The following is a 20000-nucleotide window of genomic DNA, read 5'->3' as shown; positions in this document are numbered from 1 at the left end:
ATGTACCCCATTACACCATAGGGGTGTATCTGAAATGTACCCCATTATACCATAGGGGGGTGTATCTGAAATGTACCCCATTACACCATAGGGGTGTATCTAAATGCAGCCAATGGCTGCCAAGGGAAGCCAAGCTTCCCCCTAAAATAGTTTTTTTTCTATATTATTTTCTATATATTTTGTCTCTTGCGTTTCATTATTTTCCTTCGATTCGCAAGAGCCTGAATGTATCTCACATGAGAAGAGAAAGCATCCGAGTGAGCGAAACAGCGCCCCTCTGTCTCTCTACGTGTAGGCCATCTAATCTGATGCTGTGTGGTCAGAAGGAGTATGACATTGTTGCCGCCCGTAGCGTTGAAGGCAAGGGAAGCCAGGAAGCATATACCAGTGGCTGTCGGTGCCGTTCAAGATGAGGGAGGACGGTTATTTGTTTTCATGAGCATTGCCTTATTTCTATTACAGGATATTGGATGACTGTCATTCATATTCCATTCACCCAGTTCAATGTAACAGTGATAGGTTTACGTTACTGTCATTCATATTCACCCAGTTCAATGTAACAGTGATAGGTTTAGGTTACTGTCATTCATATTCACCCAGTTCAATGTAACAGTGATAGGTTTAAGTTACTGTCATTCGTATTCACCCAGTTCAATGTAACAGTGATAGGTTTAGGTTACTGTCATTCATATTCACCCAGTTCAATGTAACAGTGATAGGTTTAGGTTACTGTCATTCATATTCACCCAGTTCAATGTAACAGTGATAGGTTTAGGTTACTGTCATTCATATTCACCCAGTTCAATGTAACAGTGACAGGTTTAGGTTACTGTCATTCATATTCACCCAGTTCAATGTAACAGTGATAGGTTTAGGTTACTGTCATTCATATTCCATTCACCCAGTTCAATGTAACAGTGATAGGTTTAGGTTACTGTCATTCATATTCACCCAGTTCAATGTAACAGTGATAGGTTTAGGTTACTGTCATTCATATTCACCCAGTTCAATGTAACAGTGATAGGTTTAGGTTACTGTCATTCATATTCACCCAGTTCAATGTAACAGTGATAGGTTTAGGTTACTGTCATTCATATTCACCCAGTTCAATGTAACAGTGATAGGTTTAGGTTACTATCATTCATATTCACCCAGTTCAATGTAACAGTGATAGGTTTAGGTTACTATCATTCATATTCACCCAGTGCAATGTAACAGTGATAGGTTTAGGTTACTGTCATTCATATTCCATTCATCCAGTTCAATGTTAATTTGTTAATTTGTTGAAAACTGTTCAACTATTGTCTTTCTCTCTGTTTTGAGTCAACTACTCACCACATTTGATGCACTGCAGTGCTAGCTAGCTGTAGCTTATGCTTTCAGTACTAGATTCATTCTCTGATCCTATGATTGGATGGACATGTCAGTTCATGCTGCAAGAGCTCTGATAGGTTGGAGGACGTCCTCTGGAGGTTGTCGTAATTACTGTGTAAGTCTATGGAAGGGGGTGAGAACCATGAGCCTCCTAGGTTTTGTATTTTAGTCAATGTACCCAGAGGAGGACGGAAGCTAGCTGTCCTCCAGCTACACCATGGTGCTACCCTACAGAGTGCTGTTGAGGCTACTGTTGACGTTCATTGTAAAACAATGTGTTTTAATCAGTTATTTGGTGACGTGAATATATATTTCCCCTGTGATTTTACCCAAGCACCTCTATTGCTAATGCAGCCTAAACATAATTTATGCCTACCAACACACACAGGATGAGCACAACTAGTTTATCAGAGATTATTACAGGCTTCATAGTTTAAACTTCAGAGATTATTACAGGCTTCATAGTTTAAACTTCAGAGATTATTACAGGCTTCATAGATTAAACCAGAGATTATTACAGGCTTCATAGTTTAAACTTCAGAGATTATTACAGGCTTCATAGATTAAACCAGAGATTCTTACAGGCTTCATAGTTTAAACCAGATATTCTTACAGGCTTCATAGTTTAAACTTCAGAGATTATTACAGGCTTCATAGTTTAAACCAGAGATTCTTACAGGCTTCATAGTTTAAACTTCAGACATTATTACAGGCTTCATAGTTTAAACCAGAGATTCTTACAGGCTTCATAGTTTAAACTTCAGAGATTATTACAGGCTTCATAGTTTAAACTTCAGAGATTATTACAGGCTTCATAGTTTAAACCAGAGATTCTTACAGGCTTCATAGTTTAAACTTCAGAGATTATTACAGGCTTCATAGTTTAAACCAGAGATTCTTACAGGCTTCATAGATTAAACTTCAGAGATTCTTACAGGCTTCATAGATTAAACTTCAGAGATTATTACAGGCTTCATAGTTTAAACCAGAGATTCTTACAGGCTTCATAGATTAAACCAGAGATTCTTACAGGCTTCATAGTTTAAACCAGAGATTATTACAGGCTTCATAGTTTAAACCAGAGATTCTTACAGACTTCATAGTTTAAACCAGAGAATATTACAGGGTTCATAGATTAAACTTCAGTCCTTATAACTACAGGCTACATTTCTGTAGAATTTGTGACACAACGTGATGAGTCGTAACCTACAGTAGGCCAAGCGCTTCTCCAGGCGCACAATATTTTCTGTGTGGGAGAGTTTTCAGAAAAACTAACTAAATCAAACTAAATATATTCTATATTCATAACTGATGTTACATTTCCTACTTGACAGTACATTTACATTTTAGTCATTTAGCAGACGCTCTTATCCAGAGCGACTTTCACAACAACAACAAAAAAATGTTTATATTTCTCCCCCGTGGGGATTGAACCCACGACCCTAGCGTTGTAAACACCACGCACTACTAACCGAGCTACACGGGATCAGAGTAGCCAAATTGAATCTGCCCATGAATAAGAGTATATGCCCGTTCTTAAAGCAACACACACACACTTTTATAGCAAGAGAGCAGGGGGGAGGGGACAGAAAAAAAAGTTTCATAGTACTGACATCACTTTTACAGTAGCCTATCACACGACGAGGCATAAAGGTTGTTCACTTTTTTTCAGACAGCTACAGGAAGCTTTTTTAATTAAAAAAAAAAAAGTTTTGAGTAATGGTGCACTGAATAATTATAGCTAGTTGACTAAGCTTTAATCAGCATGGGATATCCCAACATGACTGGGCACTGGCAAGAGCAAACGGAGGACCACCTGGTGGAGACGGACGCCGAGCTCACGGAGCAGCCTGCTGACCACCGAGGCTGAGGAGACTAGCAGCAGACCCCGAGCTGGCCTTGTGTAGCGTCGGATTTGGTTGCTCCGCTATGTTGTCTGAGAAAGCGATACAGGACTTTTTCAATGTGGGTAGCACAGTTCCAGTTATCCGGTAATAGCCGGCTTTTGGCCGATGATTAAAAATAAATAAATAAATACATTTGGAAATAATGTTTATTAGCCTCTACATTGATGGACCTGATGTTTATTAGTCTCTACATTAATGGACATGATGTTTATTAGCCTCTACATTGATGGACCTGATGTTTATTAGCCTCTACATTGATGGACCTGATGTTTATTAGTCTCTACATTGATGGACATGATGTTTATTAGTCTCTACATTGATGGACCTGATGTTTATTAGCCTCTACATTGATGGACATGATGTTTATTAGTCTCTACATTGATGGACCTGATGTTTATTAGCCTCTACATTAATGGACATGATGTTTATTAGTCTCTACATTGATGGACCTGATGTTTATTAGTCTCTACATTGATGGACATGATGTTTATTAGCCTCTACATTGATGGACCTGATGTTTATTAGCCTCTACATTGATGGACCTGATGTTTATTAGTCTCTACATTGATGGACATGATGTTTATTAGCCTCTACATTGATGGACCTGATGTTTATTAGCCTCTACATTGATGGACATGATGTTTATTAGTCTCTACATTGATGGACCTGATGTTTATTAGTCTCTACATTGATGGACCTGATGTTTATTAGTCTCTACATTGATGGACCTGATGTTTATTAGCCTCTACATTAATGGACATGATGTTTATTAGCCTCTACGTTGATGGACATGATGTTTATTAGTCTCTACATTGATGGACATGATGTTTATTAGTCTCTACATTGATGGACATGATGTTTATTAGCCTCTACATTGATGGACCTGATGTTTATTAGCCTCTACATTGATGGACCTGATGTTTATTAGCCTCTACATTGATGGACATGATGTTTATTAGTCTCTACATTGATGGACATGATGTTTATTAGTCTCTACATTGATGGACATGATGTTTATTAGTCTCTACATTGATGGACATGATGTTTATTAGTCTCTACATTGATGGACATGATGTTTATTAGTCTCTACATTGATGGACATGTTGTTTATTAGTCTCTACATTGATGGACATGTTGTTTATTAGTCTCTACATTGATGGACCTGATGTTTATTAGTCTCTACATTGATGGACATGTTGTTTATTAGTCTCTACATTGATGGACATGATGTTTATTAGCCTCTACATTGATGGACATGATGTTTATTAGCCTCTACATTGATGGACCTGATGTTTATTAGCCTCTACATTGATGGACCTGTTTATTAGCCTCTACATTGATGGACCTGATGTTTATTAGTCTCTACATTGATGGACATGATGTTTATTAGCCTCTACATTGATGGACATGATGTTTATTAGCCTCTACATTGATGGACCTGATGTTTATTAGCCTCTACATTGATGGACCTGATGTTTATTAGTCTCTACATTGATGGACCTGATGTTTATTAGCCTCTACATTGATGGACCTGTTTATTAGCCTCTACATTGATGGACCTGATGTTTATTAGCCTCTACATTGATGGACATGATGTTTATTAGCCTCTACATTGATGGACATGTTGTTTATTAGTCTCTACATTGATGGACATGATGTTTATTAGTCTCTACATTGATGGACATGATGTTTATTAGTCTCTACATTGATGGACATGATGTTTATTAGTCTCTACATTGATGGACATGTTGTTTATTAGTCTCTACATTGATGGACATGATGTTTATTAGTCTCTACATTGATGGACATGATGTTTATTAGTCTCTACATTGATGGACCTGATGTTTATTAGTCTCTACATTGATGGACATGATGTTTATTAGTCTCTACATTGATGGACATGTTGTTTATTAGTCTCTACATTGATGGACATGTTGTTTATTAGTCTCTACATTGATGGACCTGATGTTTATTAGTCTCTACATTGATGGACGTGATGTTTATTAGTCTCTACATTGATGGACATGATGTTTATTAGTCTCTACATTGATGGACATGATGTTTATTAGTCTCTACATTGATGGACATGATGTTTATTAGTCTCTACATTGATGGACCTGATGTTTATTAGTCTCTACATTGATGGACCTGATGTTTATTAGTCTCTACATTGATGGACATGATGTTTATTAGCCTCTACATTGATGGACCTGATGTTTATTAGCCTCTACATTGATGGACCTGATGTTTATTAGCCTCTACATTGACGGACCTGATGTTTATTAGCCTCTACATTGACGGACATGATGTTTATTAGTCTCTACATTGACGGACCTGATGTTTATTAGCCTCTACATTGATGGACATGATGTTTATTAGTCTCTACATTGATGGACCTGATGTTTATTAGCCTCTACATTGATGGACATGATGTTTATTAGCCTCTACATTGATGGACCTGATGTTTATTAGTCTCTACATTGATGGACCTGATGTTTATTAGCCTCTACATTGATGGACCTGATGTTTATTAGTCTCTACATTGATGGACCTGATGTTTATTAGCCTCTACATTGATGGACCTGATGTTTATTAGTCTCTACATTGATGGACCTGATGTTTATTAGCCTCTACATTGATGGACCTGATGTTTATTAGTCTCTACATTGATGGACCTGATGTTTATTAGCCTCTACATTGATGGACATGATGTTTATTAGCCTCTACATTGATGGACCTGATGTTTATTAGCCTCTACATTGATGGACCTGATGTTTATTAGTCTCTACATTGATGGACCTGATGTTTATTAGCCTCTACGTTGATGGACCTGATGTTTATTAGTCTCTACATTGATGGACCTGATGTTTATTAGTCTCTACATTGATGGACATGATGTTTATTAGTCTCTACGTTGATGGACCTGATGTTTATTAGTCTCTACATTGATGGACCTGATGTTTATTAGCCTCTACATTGATGGACATGATGTTTATTAGCCTCTACATTGATGGACCTGATGTTTATTAGTCTCTACATTGATGGACCTGATGTTTATTAGTCTCTACATTGATGGACATGATGTTTATTAGTCTCTACATTGATGGACATGATGTTTATTAGTCTCTTCATTGATGGACCTGATGTTTATTAGTCTCTACATTGATGGACCTGATGTTTATTAGTCTCTACATTGATGGACCTGATGTTTATTAGCCTCTACATTGATGGACATGATGTTTATTAGCCTCTACATTGATGGACCTGATGTTTATTAGTCTCTACATTGATGGACATGATGTTTATTAGTCTCTACATTGATGGACCTGATGTTTATTAGTCTCTACATTGATGGACATGATGTTTATTAGTCTCTACATTGATGGACCTGATGTTTATTAGTCTCTACATTGATGGACCTGATGTTTATTAGTCTCTACATTGATGGACCTGTTTATTAGCCTCTACATTGATGGACATGATGTTTATTAGTCTCTACATTGATGGACCTGATGTTTATTAGCCTCTACATTGATGGACATGATGTTTATTAGCCTCTACATTGATGGACCTGTTTATTAGCCTCTACATTGATGGACATGATGTTTATTAGCCTCTACATTGATGGACATGATGTTTATTAGCCTCTACATTGATGGACATGATGTTTATTAGTCTCTACATTGATGGACATGATGTTTATTAGTCTCTACATTGATGGACCTGTTTATTAGCCTCTACATTGATGGACATGATGTTTATTAGCCTCTACATTGATGGACATGATGTTTATTAGCCTCTACATTGATGGACATGATGTTTATTAGTCTCTACATTGATGGACATGATGTTTATTAGTCTCTACATTGATGGACATGATGTTTATTAGTCTCTACATTGATGGACATGATGTTTATTAGTCTCTACATTGATGGACCTGATGTTTATTAGTCTCTACATTGATGGACATGATGTTTATTAGCCTCTACATTGATGGACCTGATGTTTATTAGTCTCTACATTGATGGACATGATGTTTATTAGCCTCTACGTTGATGGACATGATGTTTATTAGCCTCTACATTGATGGACCTGATGTTTATTAGTCTCTACATTGATGGACCTGATGTTTATTAGCCTCTACATTGACGGACCTGATGTTTATTAGCCTCTACATTGATGGACATGATGTTTATTAGTCTCTACATTGACGGACCTGATGTTTATTAGCCTCTACATTGATGGACCTGATGTTTATTAGCCTCTACATTGATGGACCTGATGTTTATTAGCCTCTACATTGATGGACCTGATGTTTATTAGTCTCTACATTGATGGACCTGATGTTTATTAGCCTCTACATTGATGGACATGATGTTTATTAGCCTCTACATTGATGGACATGATGTTTATTAGTCTCTACATTGATGGACCTGATGTTTATTAGCCTCTACATTGATGGACATGATGTTTATTAGTCTCTACATTGATGGACCTGATGTTTATTAGTCTCTACATTGATGGACCTGATGTTTATTAGTCTCTACATTGATGGACCTGATGTTTATTAGTCTCTACATTGATGGACATGATGTTTATTAGTCTCTACATTGATGGACCTGATGTTTATTAGCCTCTACATTGATGGACATGATGTTTATTAGCCTCTACATTGATGGACATGATGTTTATTAGTCTCTACATTGATGGACCTGATGTTTATTAGCCTCTACATTGATGGACCTGATGTTTATTAGCCTCTACATTGATGGACCTGATGTTTATTAGTCTCTACATTGATGGACCTGATGTTTATTAGCCTCTACATTGATGGACATGATGTTTATTAGCCTCTACATTGATGGACCTGATGTTTATTAGTCTCTACATTGATGGACCTGATGTTTATTAGGACCGTGAAGCACGGGGGTGGCAGCATCATGTTGTGGGGGTGCTTTGCTGCAGGAGGGACTGGTGCACTTCACAAAATAGATGGCATCATGAAGCAGGAAAATGATGTGGATATATTGACGCAACATCTCAAGACATCAGTCGGGAAGTTAAAGCTTGGTCGCAAATGGGTCTTCCAAATGGACAATGACCCCAAGCATACTTCCAAAGTTGTGACAAAATGGCTTAAGGACAACAAAGTCAAGGTATTGGAGTGGCCATCACAAAGCCCTGACCTCAATCCCATAGACAATTTGTGTTCTTCGGCTTGCAAGCATCCCCCTTTTTCCTCCAAACATAACGATGGTCATTATGGCCAAACAGTTCTATTTTTGTTTCATCAGACCAGAGGGCATTTCTCCAAAAGTACGATATTTGTCCCCATGTGCATTTGCAAACCGTAGTCTGGCTTTTTTATGGCGGGTTTGGAGTGGTGGCTTCTGCTTTGCTGAGCGGCCTTTTAGGTTATGTTGCACTCACTAGGAAAACTAAAATCCCCAAAGGCTGGCCCTAACGTAATCTACCACAGGTCCTACAGAGGGCTCAATCAGGACTCACTCACTAGGAAAACTACAATACCAAAGGCTGGCCCTAAGGTAATCTAGTGCAGGTCCTACAGAGGGTTCAATCAGGACTCACTCACTAGGTTAACTACAATACCAAGGCTGGCCCTAACTTAATCTACCGCAGGTCCTACTCTGTAGGGTTCAATCAGGACTCACTCACTAGGAAAACTAAAATCCCGAAAGGCTTGCCCTAAGGTAATCTACCGCAGGTCCTACAGAGGGTTCAATCAGGACTCACTCACTAGGAAAACTACAATACCAAAGGCTGGCCCTAAGGTAATCTACCACAGGTCCTACAGAGGGTTCAATCAGGACTCACTCACTAGGAAAACTACAATACCAAAGGCTGGCCCTAAGGTAATCTACCACAGGTCCTACAGAGGGTTCAATCAGGACTCACTCACTAGGAAAACTACAATACCCAAGGCTGGCCCTAAGGTAATCTAGTGCAGGTCCTACAGAGGGTTCAATCAGGACTCACTCACTAGGTTAACTACAATACCAAGGCTGGCCCTAACTTAATCTACCGCAGGTCCTACAGAGGGTTCAATCAGGACTCACTCACTAGGAAAACTAAAATCCCGAAAGGCTTGCCCTAAGGTAATCTACCACAGGTCCTACAGAGGGTTCAATCAGGACTCACTCACTAGGAAAACTACAATACCCAAGGCTGGCCCTAAGGTAATCTAGTGCAGGTCCTACAGAGGGTTCAATCAGGACTCACTCACTAGGTTAACTACAATACCAAGGCTGGCCCTAACTTAATCTACCGCAGGTCCTACAGAGGGTTCAATCAGGACTCACTCACTAGGAAAACTAAAATCCCGAAAGGCTTGCCCTAAGGTAATCTACCACAGGTCCTACAGAGGGTTCAATCAGGACTCACTCACTAGGAAAACTACAATACCCAAGGCTGGCCCTAAGGTAATCTACCACAGGTCCTACAGAGGGTTCAATCAGGACTCATTTGTGGATGAGATTAAGAATGTGCAATGGTTAGAAGTGTGTAGTAAGGATGATCCTGAAATGTCACTAAGTTCGTTTATGAAATTATTTATGAGTATAGCTGATAAGCACGCCCCCTTTAAGAAAATGCACTGTGAGGTCAAACGGTGCCCCATGGATTGATGATGAGCTGAGACATTTAATGAGACATTGCCAGCAGCATACCACCCTGCATACCACTGCTGGCTTGCTTCTGAAGCTAAGCAGGGTTGGTCCTGGTCAGTCCCTGGATGGGAGACCAGGTGCTGCTGGAAGTGGTGTTGGAGGGCCAGTAGGAGGCACTCTTTCCTCTGGTCTAAACAAAGATCCCAATGCCCCAGGGCAGTGATTGGGGACACTGCTCTGTGTAGGGTGCCGTCTTTCGGATGGGATGTTAAACGGGTGTCCTGACTCTCTGAGGTCATTAAAGATCCCATGGCACTTATCGTAAGAGTAGGGGTGTTAACCCCGGTGTCCTGGCTAAATTCCCAATCTGGCCCTCAACCATCACGGTCACCTAATAATCCCCAGTTTACAATTGGCTCTTTCATCCCCCTCCTCTCCCCTGTAACTATTCCCCAGGTCGTTGCTGCAAATGAGAACGTGTTCTCAGTCAACTTACCTGGTAAAATAACGGTAAAATAAAAAAAATAAAAAAATGATTCAATGTTAAAAGACCTAAACAGTAGCAGATAAATCTGGCACTCTGTTTGATAAGCAAAGTTATTGTAAATTAAGAAATATTGTGACCAAGCTAAACAATGGAAGAAGAAGTGATTCTATCAGTAAATGGGGGGGGAAAACTGTGGAGAACGTTGAACGCTATTATGGGTAGGAATTAGAACATGTCCTGCCTCTTTTGTTGAATCAGAGGGTATATTTATTACAAAACCACACGGCATCGCAAACTACTTTAATGAATATTTTACGGGCAAAGTGGACAAGTTGAGGAATGCTATGATTCCAACTGATGGCTCCATGTCATATACGTAGGGTTGCACATTCTGGGGAATATTCAGAGGTGGAAACTTTCAGTGGGAATTAACGGGAATATATGGGAATTAACGGGAATATATGGTTAATTAACGGAAATATATGGGAATTAACGGGAATATATGGTTAATTAACGGAAATATATGGGAATTAATGGGAATATATGGTTAATTAACGGAAATATATGGGAATTAACGGGAATATATGGTTAATTAACGGAAATATATGGGAATTAACGAAAATATATGGTTAATTAACGGAAATATATGGGAATTAACGGGAATATATGGTTAATTAACGGAAATATATGGGAATTAACAGGAATATATGGTTAATTAACGGAAATATATGGGAATTAACGGGAATATATGGTTAATTAACGGAAATATATGGGAATTAACGAAAATATATGCAAATTAATATTAATACCTTTTAAATATATATATATTTTGCATTGGATACATTTACCATCATATGGAGACAGAAACATAAACCTTTTACCTTATCATAAGTAGACATCATTACAAATTATTAAATCCTTCCAATAGAAATTTTAAAAACTATTTAGTTACGAATTGAACTTTAATTCAAATGAGTTGACTCTTCACATGGAATGATTTCACTGAACTACAAAAAAAGGGAATATTGAATGATCCCCAATAATGATCCATCACATCTCCCAAAAACGTTTTGTAAAATGGTAGTCTAGAAACTAAAGCTTTGGTTGTCTTCCTCTCAGGCTTCCAATGTCTTCTCCCTGAACCTCCTCAATGTCCACCTCTTGAACATCAGACTCTGAGGCCTCATCTTCACTGTCACTTTCCAACCTTGTTGAGGATGGCTCGTTGTCAGGCTCAAAAAGCCTAAAATCTGCCCGGATGGACACCGATTTTTCAACCCTTGTATTGGTCAGCCTGTTGCGTATTCAACCCTTGTATTGGTCAGCCTGTTGCGTATTCAACCCTTGTATTGGTCAGCCTGTTGCGTGGTGTGTGTTCCCAAACAAGGACCAGTTGCGCTCTGAGCCGGCTGATGTTGGTGGGATTTGGATTTGGAGGACAATACTAAATGTATTGTATTTGGTTCAAGATATATGCTTGCTGATGATCCCCAGTTGAATTTGTCGATGAATAGAACGCATGTAGAGCAAGCCTATGCCTCCTGGTAGTATGAATTTGGGATACCAGGTGCACGAAGGCCGTTTTGGGTCACCAGGTGCACGAAGGCCGTTTTGGGTCACCAGGTGCACGCGGTTCGTAACAGCGGGGCTATAGACTTTAGTGTCTGAGGAAGGGTGCTTAAGTGTGGGTGCCCTGGTTCGCCTGGTGTGCGAGGGGGGGGGGAGGGGGGGTCCCACAACTGTCCCAGAGTCAGTTTGGAATAGGCTATTTCTTTCTCCACAAGCTGACCAATAAAATAGGTCAACTTTTCTACTTTGGGGGATAGTAGATTGCACAGTACACTGAGGAAGTGGCCACGGAAATCAAGTGACAACATCACAGAGATGATTGGTGAAATCTAATCTACTCGCGCATATGAGAGACTTGAGGCCGCGGGAAGATGTTTTGGGGTGGGTGTGGTGTGCTGTGGATATATATATCTTTTTTTACAATTATTTTTTTATATTGTGATCTATCAGGGAAGTGCTGCCACAGGCTTATTGAAAGCAGTGACTAGAGCTTTACATTTATTGCTAACATGACTCCTTACCCTCCAAAACAAGTTACTGCAGTTTGAAGCTACTGATCCGGTGTCTAACTTGTCCCGCAGAATGTACGCGTGCGCTGAGAAACTGCGATGCTGAATTTTGAAACGCTTCGGGAGGCATTGCCTGGAGAGAAGGCACTGGTGACTGAAATATTAAAGGGGCAGTGCAGTTAAAAAGTAAATTTACTGTTTAAAAAAAATATTTTGTGCATTCGGAAAGTATTCAGACCCCTTCCCCTTTTTCAACGTTTTGTTACGTTACAATTTTATTCTAAAATGGATTAAATCGTTCTTTCCCATCATCAATCTACACACAATATCCCATAATGACAAAGCGAAACAGGTTTTTAGAAATGTTTGCAAATATATTACAAATTTAAAAAAACAGAAATAACTTATTTACATAATTATTCAGACTTTTTGCTATGAGACTCAAAATTTAGCTCAGGTGCATCCTGTTTCCATTGATCATGGAAGAAGTTTGGAACCACCAAGACTCTTCCTAGATCTGGCCGCCCCGCCAAACTGAGCAATCAGGGGAGAAGGGCCTTGGTCAGGGAGGTGACCAAGAACCCGATGGGCACTCTGAGAAAGCTCCAGAGTTCCTCTGTGAAGATGAGAGAACCTTCCAGAAGGACAACCATCTCTGTAGCACTCCACCAATCAGGCCTTTATGGTAGAGTGGTTGACGGAAGCCACTCCTCAGGAAAAGGCACCTAAAGACTCTCAGACCATGAGAAACAACAAGATTCTCTGGTCTGATGAAACCAAGATTGAACTCTTTGGCCTGAATGCCAAGCATCACGTCTGGAGTAAACCAGACACCATCCCTACAGTGAAGCATGGTGGTGGCAGCATCATGCTGTGGGGATGTTTTTCAGCAGCAGGGACTGGGAGACTAGTCAGGATCAAGGGAAAGATGAATGTAGCAAAGTACAGAGAGATCCTTGATGAAAACCTGCTCCAGTGTGCTTATAACCTCAGACAACGACCATAAGTGCACAGCCAAGAAAATGCAGGAGTAACTTCGGGACAAGTGTCTAAATGTCCTTGAGTGGCCCAGCCAGAACCCGGACATGATCCTGATCGAACATCTCTAGAGAGACTTGAAAATAGCTGTGCAGCGACGCTCCCCATCCAACCCATCCAACCTGATAGAGCTTGAGACGATCTGCAGAGAAGAATGGGATAAACTCCCCGAAAACAGGTGTGCCAAGATTGTAGCGTCATACCCAAAGAAGACTCGAAGCTGTAATCGCTGCCAAAGGTGTTTCAACAAAGTACTGCGTAAAGGGTCGGAATACTTATGTAAATGTGACATTTCCGTTTAAAATGTTTTATTAATTTGTTGTAGTCGGGCTACAATTCAGATAAACCCGGAACACATAGTGAGCACGGGGTGGGGGGGGGGGGTACCAGAACACATAGTGAGCACGGGGTGGGGGGGTACCAGAACACATAGTGAGCACGGGGTGGGGGGGGGGTACCAGAACACATAGTGAGCACGGGGTGGGGGGGGGTACCAGAACACATAGTGAGCACGGGGTGGGGGGGGGGGTACCAGAACACATAGTGAGCACGGGGTGGGGGGGGGGGGGGGGGTACCAGAACACATAGTGACGACGGGGTGGGGTACCAGAACACATAGTGACGACGGGGTGGGGGGGTACCAGAACACATAGTGAGCACGGGGTGGGGGGGGGTTCCAGAACACATAGTGAGCACGGGGTGGGGGGGGTACCAGAACACATAGTGAGCACGGGGTGGGGGGGGGGGTACCAGAACACATAGTGAGCACGGGGTGGGGGGGGGGGGGGGGGTACCAGAACACATTGTGAGCACAGGGTGGGGGGGGGGGGGGTACCAGAACACATAGTGAGCACGGGGTGGGGGGGGGGTACCAGAACACATAGTGAGCACGGGGTGGGGGGGGGGGGGGTACCAGAACACATAGTGAGCACGGGGTGGGGGGGGGGTACCAGAACACATAGTGAGCACGGGGTGGGGGGGGGGTACCAGAACACATAGTGACGACGGGGTGGGGGGGTACCAGAACACATAGTGAGCACGGGGTGGGGGGGGGGGGGGGGGGGGTACCAGAACACATAGTGAGCACGGGGTGGGGGGGGGGGGTACCAGAACACATAGTGACGACGGGGTGGGGGGGGGTACCAGAACACATAGTGAGCACGGGGTGGGGGGGGTACCAGAACACATAGTGAGCACAGGGTGGGGGGGGGGGGTACCAGAACACATAGTGACGACGGGGTGGGGGGGGTACCAGAACACATAGTGAGCACGGGGTGGGGGGGGGGGGGGGGGGGTACCAGAACACATAGTGAGCACGGGGTGGGGGGGTACCAGAACACATAGTGAGCACGGGGTGGGGGGGGGGTACCAGAACACATAGTGAGCACGGGGTGGGGGGGGGGTACCAGAACACATAGTGAGCACGGGGTGGGGGGGGGGGTACCAGAACACATAGTGACGACGGGGTGGGGGGGTACCAGAACACATAGTGAGCACAGGGTGGGGGGGGTACCAGAACACATAGTGACGACGGGGTGGGGGGGAGTACCAGAACACATAGTGAGCACAGGGTGGGGGGGGGGGTACCAGAACACATAGTGACGACGGGGTGGGGGGGGTACCAGAACACATAGTGAGCACGGGGTGGGGGGGGGGGGGAGGGTACCAGAACACTGTTGTTGTTTTTCTGAGTGCTCTGTTGTTGTTTTTCTGAGGGCTCTGTTGTTGTTTTTCTGAGGGCTCTGTTGTTGTTTTTCTGAGGGCTCTGTTGTTGTTTTTCTGAGGGCTCTGTTGTTGTTTTTCTGAGGGCTCTGTTGTTGTTTTTCTGAGGGCTCTGTTGTTGTTTTTCTGAGGGCTCTGTTGTTGTTTTTCTGAGGGCTCTGTTGTTGTTTTTCTGAGGGCTCTGTTGTTGTTTTTCTGAGGGCTCTGTTGTTGTTTTTCTAATGGCTCTGTTGTTGTTTTTCTGAGGGCTCTGTTGTTGTTTTTCTTATATCTGGTGCATAAAATATGCCAATTTACTGTACATTCCACCCACTCTTTTTCTAGTTTAATCCCTCCAGTCGTTTCTAAGACCCAAGCTCCCTACCTTTTAGCATGTTGTACAGCCCAGCTTTGAATTCTGCATGACAAGCACAGGGGGTTACACATTTGCTTGTTATTGAACTGTAAGACCTTTAAACAGGTCAACATTCACAAGGCCGCAGGGCCAGACGGATTACCAGGATGTGTACTCCGAGCACGCGCTGACCAACTGGCAAGTGTCTTCACTGTCATTTTCAACCTCTCCCTGACCGAGTCTGTAATACCAACATGTTTCAAGCAGACCACCACAGTCCCTGTTCCCAAGAACACTAAGGTAACCTGTCTAAATGACTACAGACCCATAGCACTCATGTATGTTGCCATGAAATGCTTTGAAAGTCTGGTCATGGCTCACATCAACACCATTATCCCAGAAACCCTAGACCCACTCCAATTTGCATACCGCACCAACAGATCCACACAGTCTCTATTGCACTCCACACTGCCCTTTCCCACCTGGACAAAAGGAACACCTATGTGAGAATGCTATTCATTGACTACAGCTCAGCGTTCAACACCATAATACCCTCAAAGCTCATCACTAAGCTAAGGATACTGGAACAAAACACCTCCCTCTGCAACTAGATCCTGGGCTTCCTGACGGGCCGCTCCCAGGTGGTAAGGGTAGGCAACAACACATCCGCCACACTGATCCTCAACACGGGGGCCCCTCAGGGGTGCGTGCTCAGTCCCCTCCTGTACTCCCTGTTCACTCATGACTGCACAGCCAGGCACTACTCCAACACCATCACAACAGTGGTAGGCCTGATCACCGATAACGATGAGACAGCCTATAGGGAGGAGATCAGAGACCTGATTGTGTGGTGCCAGAATAACAACCTATCCCTCAACGTAACCAAGACTAAGGAGATGATTGTGGACTACAGGAAAAGGAGGACCTATTCCCCCCCTCAGGAGACTGAAAAGATTTGGCATGGGTCCTCAGATCCTCAAAAGGTTTTACAGCAGCACCATCGAGAGCGTTCTGACAGGTTGGTACGGCAACTGCTCGGCCTCCGACCGCAAGGCACTACAGAGGGTAGTGTGTACAGCCCAGTACATCACCGGCGCCAAGCTTCCTGCCATCCAGGACCACTATACCAGGCGGTGTCAGAGGAAGGCCCTAAAAATTGTCAAAGACTCAAGCAACCCTAGTCATAGACTGTTCTCTCTGCTACCGCACGGCAAGCGGTACCGGAGCTCCAAGTATTCGGTTCAAGAGGCTTCTAAACAGCTTCTACCCCCAAGACATAAGACTCCTGAACAGCTAATCAAAGGGCTGCCCAGACTATTGGAACAGCAGCAGTACCAATCTACATGGTGTTATTAGGGCTCTAAAGCAATACTATTTGTTACTTTAAAATGCCCCCTCAGGCATGTCATCCTGGAGCTGGGCCTGGCCTGCACGTGACCAGGCAGCCAGCCAGTCAGTCAGCCAGTCAGCCAGCCATTCAGGCAGTCGGTCAGCCATCCAGCCACCCATCCTATCCCTCCCTCCCTCCCTCCAGCCATCCCTCCATCCATCCATCCCTCGATCCATCCATAATCCCTCCAACCATGCTTCATAACACTGTACTGTAGACTACTGTCTGATCTGAGGTCATGTTTCATAACACTGTACAGTAGACTACTGTCTGATCTGAGGTCATTTCATAACACTGTACAGTAGACTACTGTCTGATCTGAGGTCATGTTTCATAACACTGTACAGCAGACTACTGTCTGATCTGAGGTCATTTCATAACACTGTACAGTAGACTACTGTCTGATCTGAGGTCATTTCATAACACTGTACTGTAGACTACTGTCTGATCTGAGGTCATTTCATAACACTGTACAGTAGACTACTGTCTGATCTGAGGTCATTTCATAACGCTGTACAGTAGACTACTGTCTGATCTGAGGTCATTTCATAACACTGTACAGTAGACTACTGTCTGATCTGAGGTCATTTCATAACACTGTACAGTAGACTACTGTCTGATCTGAGGTCATTTCATAACACTGTACAGTAGACTACTGTCTGATCTGAGGTCATTTCATAACACTGTACAGTAGACTACTGTCTGATCTGAGGTCATTTCATAACACTGTACAGTAGACTACTGTCTGATCTGAGGTCATGTTTCATAACGCTGTACAGTAGACTACTGTCTGATCTGAGGTCATTTCATAACACTGTACAGTAGACTACTGTCTGATCTGAGGTAATTTCATAACACTGTACAGTAGACTACTGTCTGATCTGAGGTCATGTTTCATAACACTGTACAGTAGACTACTGTCTGATCTGAGGTCATTTCATAACACTGTACAGGAGACTAGTGTCTGATCTGAGGTCATTTCATAACGCTGTACAGTAGACTACTGTCTGATCTGAGGTCAACTCTGTTTCCCCGTCAATCATAACGTCTGTAACATAGGGTAGTGTCATCAGCGAGCCAATCATAACGTCTGTAACATAGGGTAGTGTCACCAGCGAGCCAATCATAACGTCTGTAACATAGGGTAGTGTCACCAGCGAGCCAATCATAACGTCTGTAACATAGGGTAGTGTCACCAGCGAGCCAATCATAACGTCTGATGTATAGGCTTCAAAAAATTTAATGTGTGATCTCATGAATATTCATGACCTTTGACCATGTGTAACCTCTCTGCTGCTGGAGCATGGTCACTCTCTCTCTCTCACTCTTTCTCTCCCTCTCTCTCCCTTTCCCTCCACCTCTCTCCCCATCTCTGTCTCTATCAGATGGGGATAAGGCCCCGGCGGCAGACACAGTCACAGTAGAAGAAGAGATGAGCTGTGTCAGTGATACAGAGGAAAGAACACACCCCTCCTCCCCCAAACCTCCCCCATCTCTGACCCCAACACCCACCTCCTCCATCATCCCTCTGACCTCTAACCCCCTGGACCACAACACTACCCCAACACCCACCTCCTCCATCATCCCTCTGACCTCTAACCCCCTGGACCACAACACTACCCCAACACCTACCTCCTCCTCCATCATCCCTCTGACCTCTAACCCCCTGGACCATAACACTACCCCCAGCTCCTCCTCCATCCCTCTGACCTCTAACCCCCTGGACCACAACACTACCCCAACACCTACCTCCTCCTCCATCATCCCTCTGACCTCTAACCCCCTGGACCACAACACTACCCCAACACCCACCTCCTCCTCTAACCCCCTGGACCACAACACTACCCCAACACCCTCCTCCTCCTCTAACCCCCTGACCTCTAACCCCCTGGACCACAACACTACCCCAACACCCTCCTCCTCCTCTAACCCCCTGGACCACAACACTACCCCAACACCTACCTCCTCCTCCATCATCCCTCTGACCTCTAACCCCCTGGACCACAACACTACCCCAACACCTACCTCCTCCTCCATCATCCCTCTGACCTCTAACCCCCTGGACCACAACACTACCCCAACACCCACCTCCTCCTCTAACCCCCTGGACCACAACACTACCCCAACACCCACCTCCTCCTCCATCCCTCTGACCTCTAACCCCCTGGACCACAACACTACCCCAACACCCACCTCCTCCTCCATCCCTCTGACCTCTAACCCCCTGGACCACAACACTACCCCAACACCCACCTCCTCCTCCATCCCTCTGACCTCTAACCCCCTGGACCACAACACTACCCCAACACCCACCTCCTCCTCTAACCCCCTGGACCACAACACTACCCCAACACCTACCTCCTCCTCTAACCCCCTGGACCACAACACTACCCCAACACCTACCTCCTCCTCCATCATCCCTCTGACCTCTAACCCCCTGGACCACAACACTACCCCAACACCCACCTCCTCCTCTAACCCCCTGGACCACAACACTACCCCAACACCCACCTCCTCTTCCATGGTCGTCCAGGATGGAGGCCTGGGTCTGGGGTTAGGCCAGGACACCATGGATAACCCTCTGGATAAGGACCTGTCCCTCTCCTCCATCCTGGCCCTGCTGTGTGGGGGGAACCCTCTCCAAGGCCTGGGTAGAGAGCTATCTTCCAGCCCACCCTGTGCCCTGGAGCCCGGGGTTACGACCCTGGGAGGAGAGGGAAGGATGAAGGGAGGAAGGAGAGAAGGAGGAGAAGGAGGAGGAGGAGGAGGAGGAAGAGAGGGAGACTCTTCTCCTCCACTGGGTTTACTCCCAGATGTCCCTCCTCTCTCCCAGCATTCTCTGCAGCTCAGCGCCCTGGCCCAGAGAGTAGCCAAGAACTCCTCCTCCTCCTTTTCTTTCACACTCTCCTCCTCCTCCTCTCCTGCTGCTGTCTCCTCTAATCAGCAGGTGTCTGGGTGTTCCTCCAGGGACTTCCAGGGGAGGCCGGCAGGGCTGGATGTGTGGCCCAGCCTCGGGTGCTCCTGGGCGGGTAAAGAGGGCCGCC

At 44.0% G+C, this 20000-nt stretch overlaps 1 protein-coding gene across 6 annotated transcripts in view; it reads left to right on the top strand.

The window, feature by feature from the left end:
* The window catches only part of LOC139561117 (zinc finger protein 827-like), a 49032-nt gene that overhangs the window by 2918 nt on the left and 26114 nt on the right, over positions 1 to 20000 (top strand). For all 6 annotated transcript variants that reach the window (XM_071377997.1, XM_071377998.1, XM_071377995.1 and 3 more), the window contains one exon: positions 18342 to 20000. This exon is cut by the window's right edge and continues 900 nt beyond it. In XM_071377997.1, coding sequence (XP_071234098.1) covers positions 18342 to 20000 — 1659 coding nt within the window. The remainder of the gene's footprint in view (positions 1 to 18341) is intronic.

This window comes from Salvelinus alpinus, chromosome 31 (assembly GCF_045679555.1).
Source record: "Salvelinus alpinus chromosome 31, SLU_Salpinus.1, whole genome shotgun sequence".
NCBI classification, from domain to species: domain Eukaryota; kingdom Metazoa; phylum Chordata; class Actinopteri; order Salmoniformes; family Salmonidae; genus Salvelinus; species Salvelinus alpinus.
Note: the sequence above shows the minus strand (reverse complement) of the source record. Positions and strands in the feature narration are given on the sequence as shown.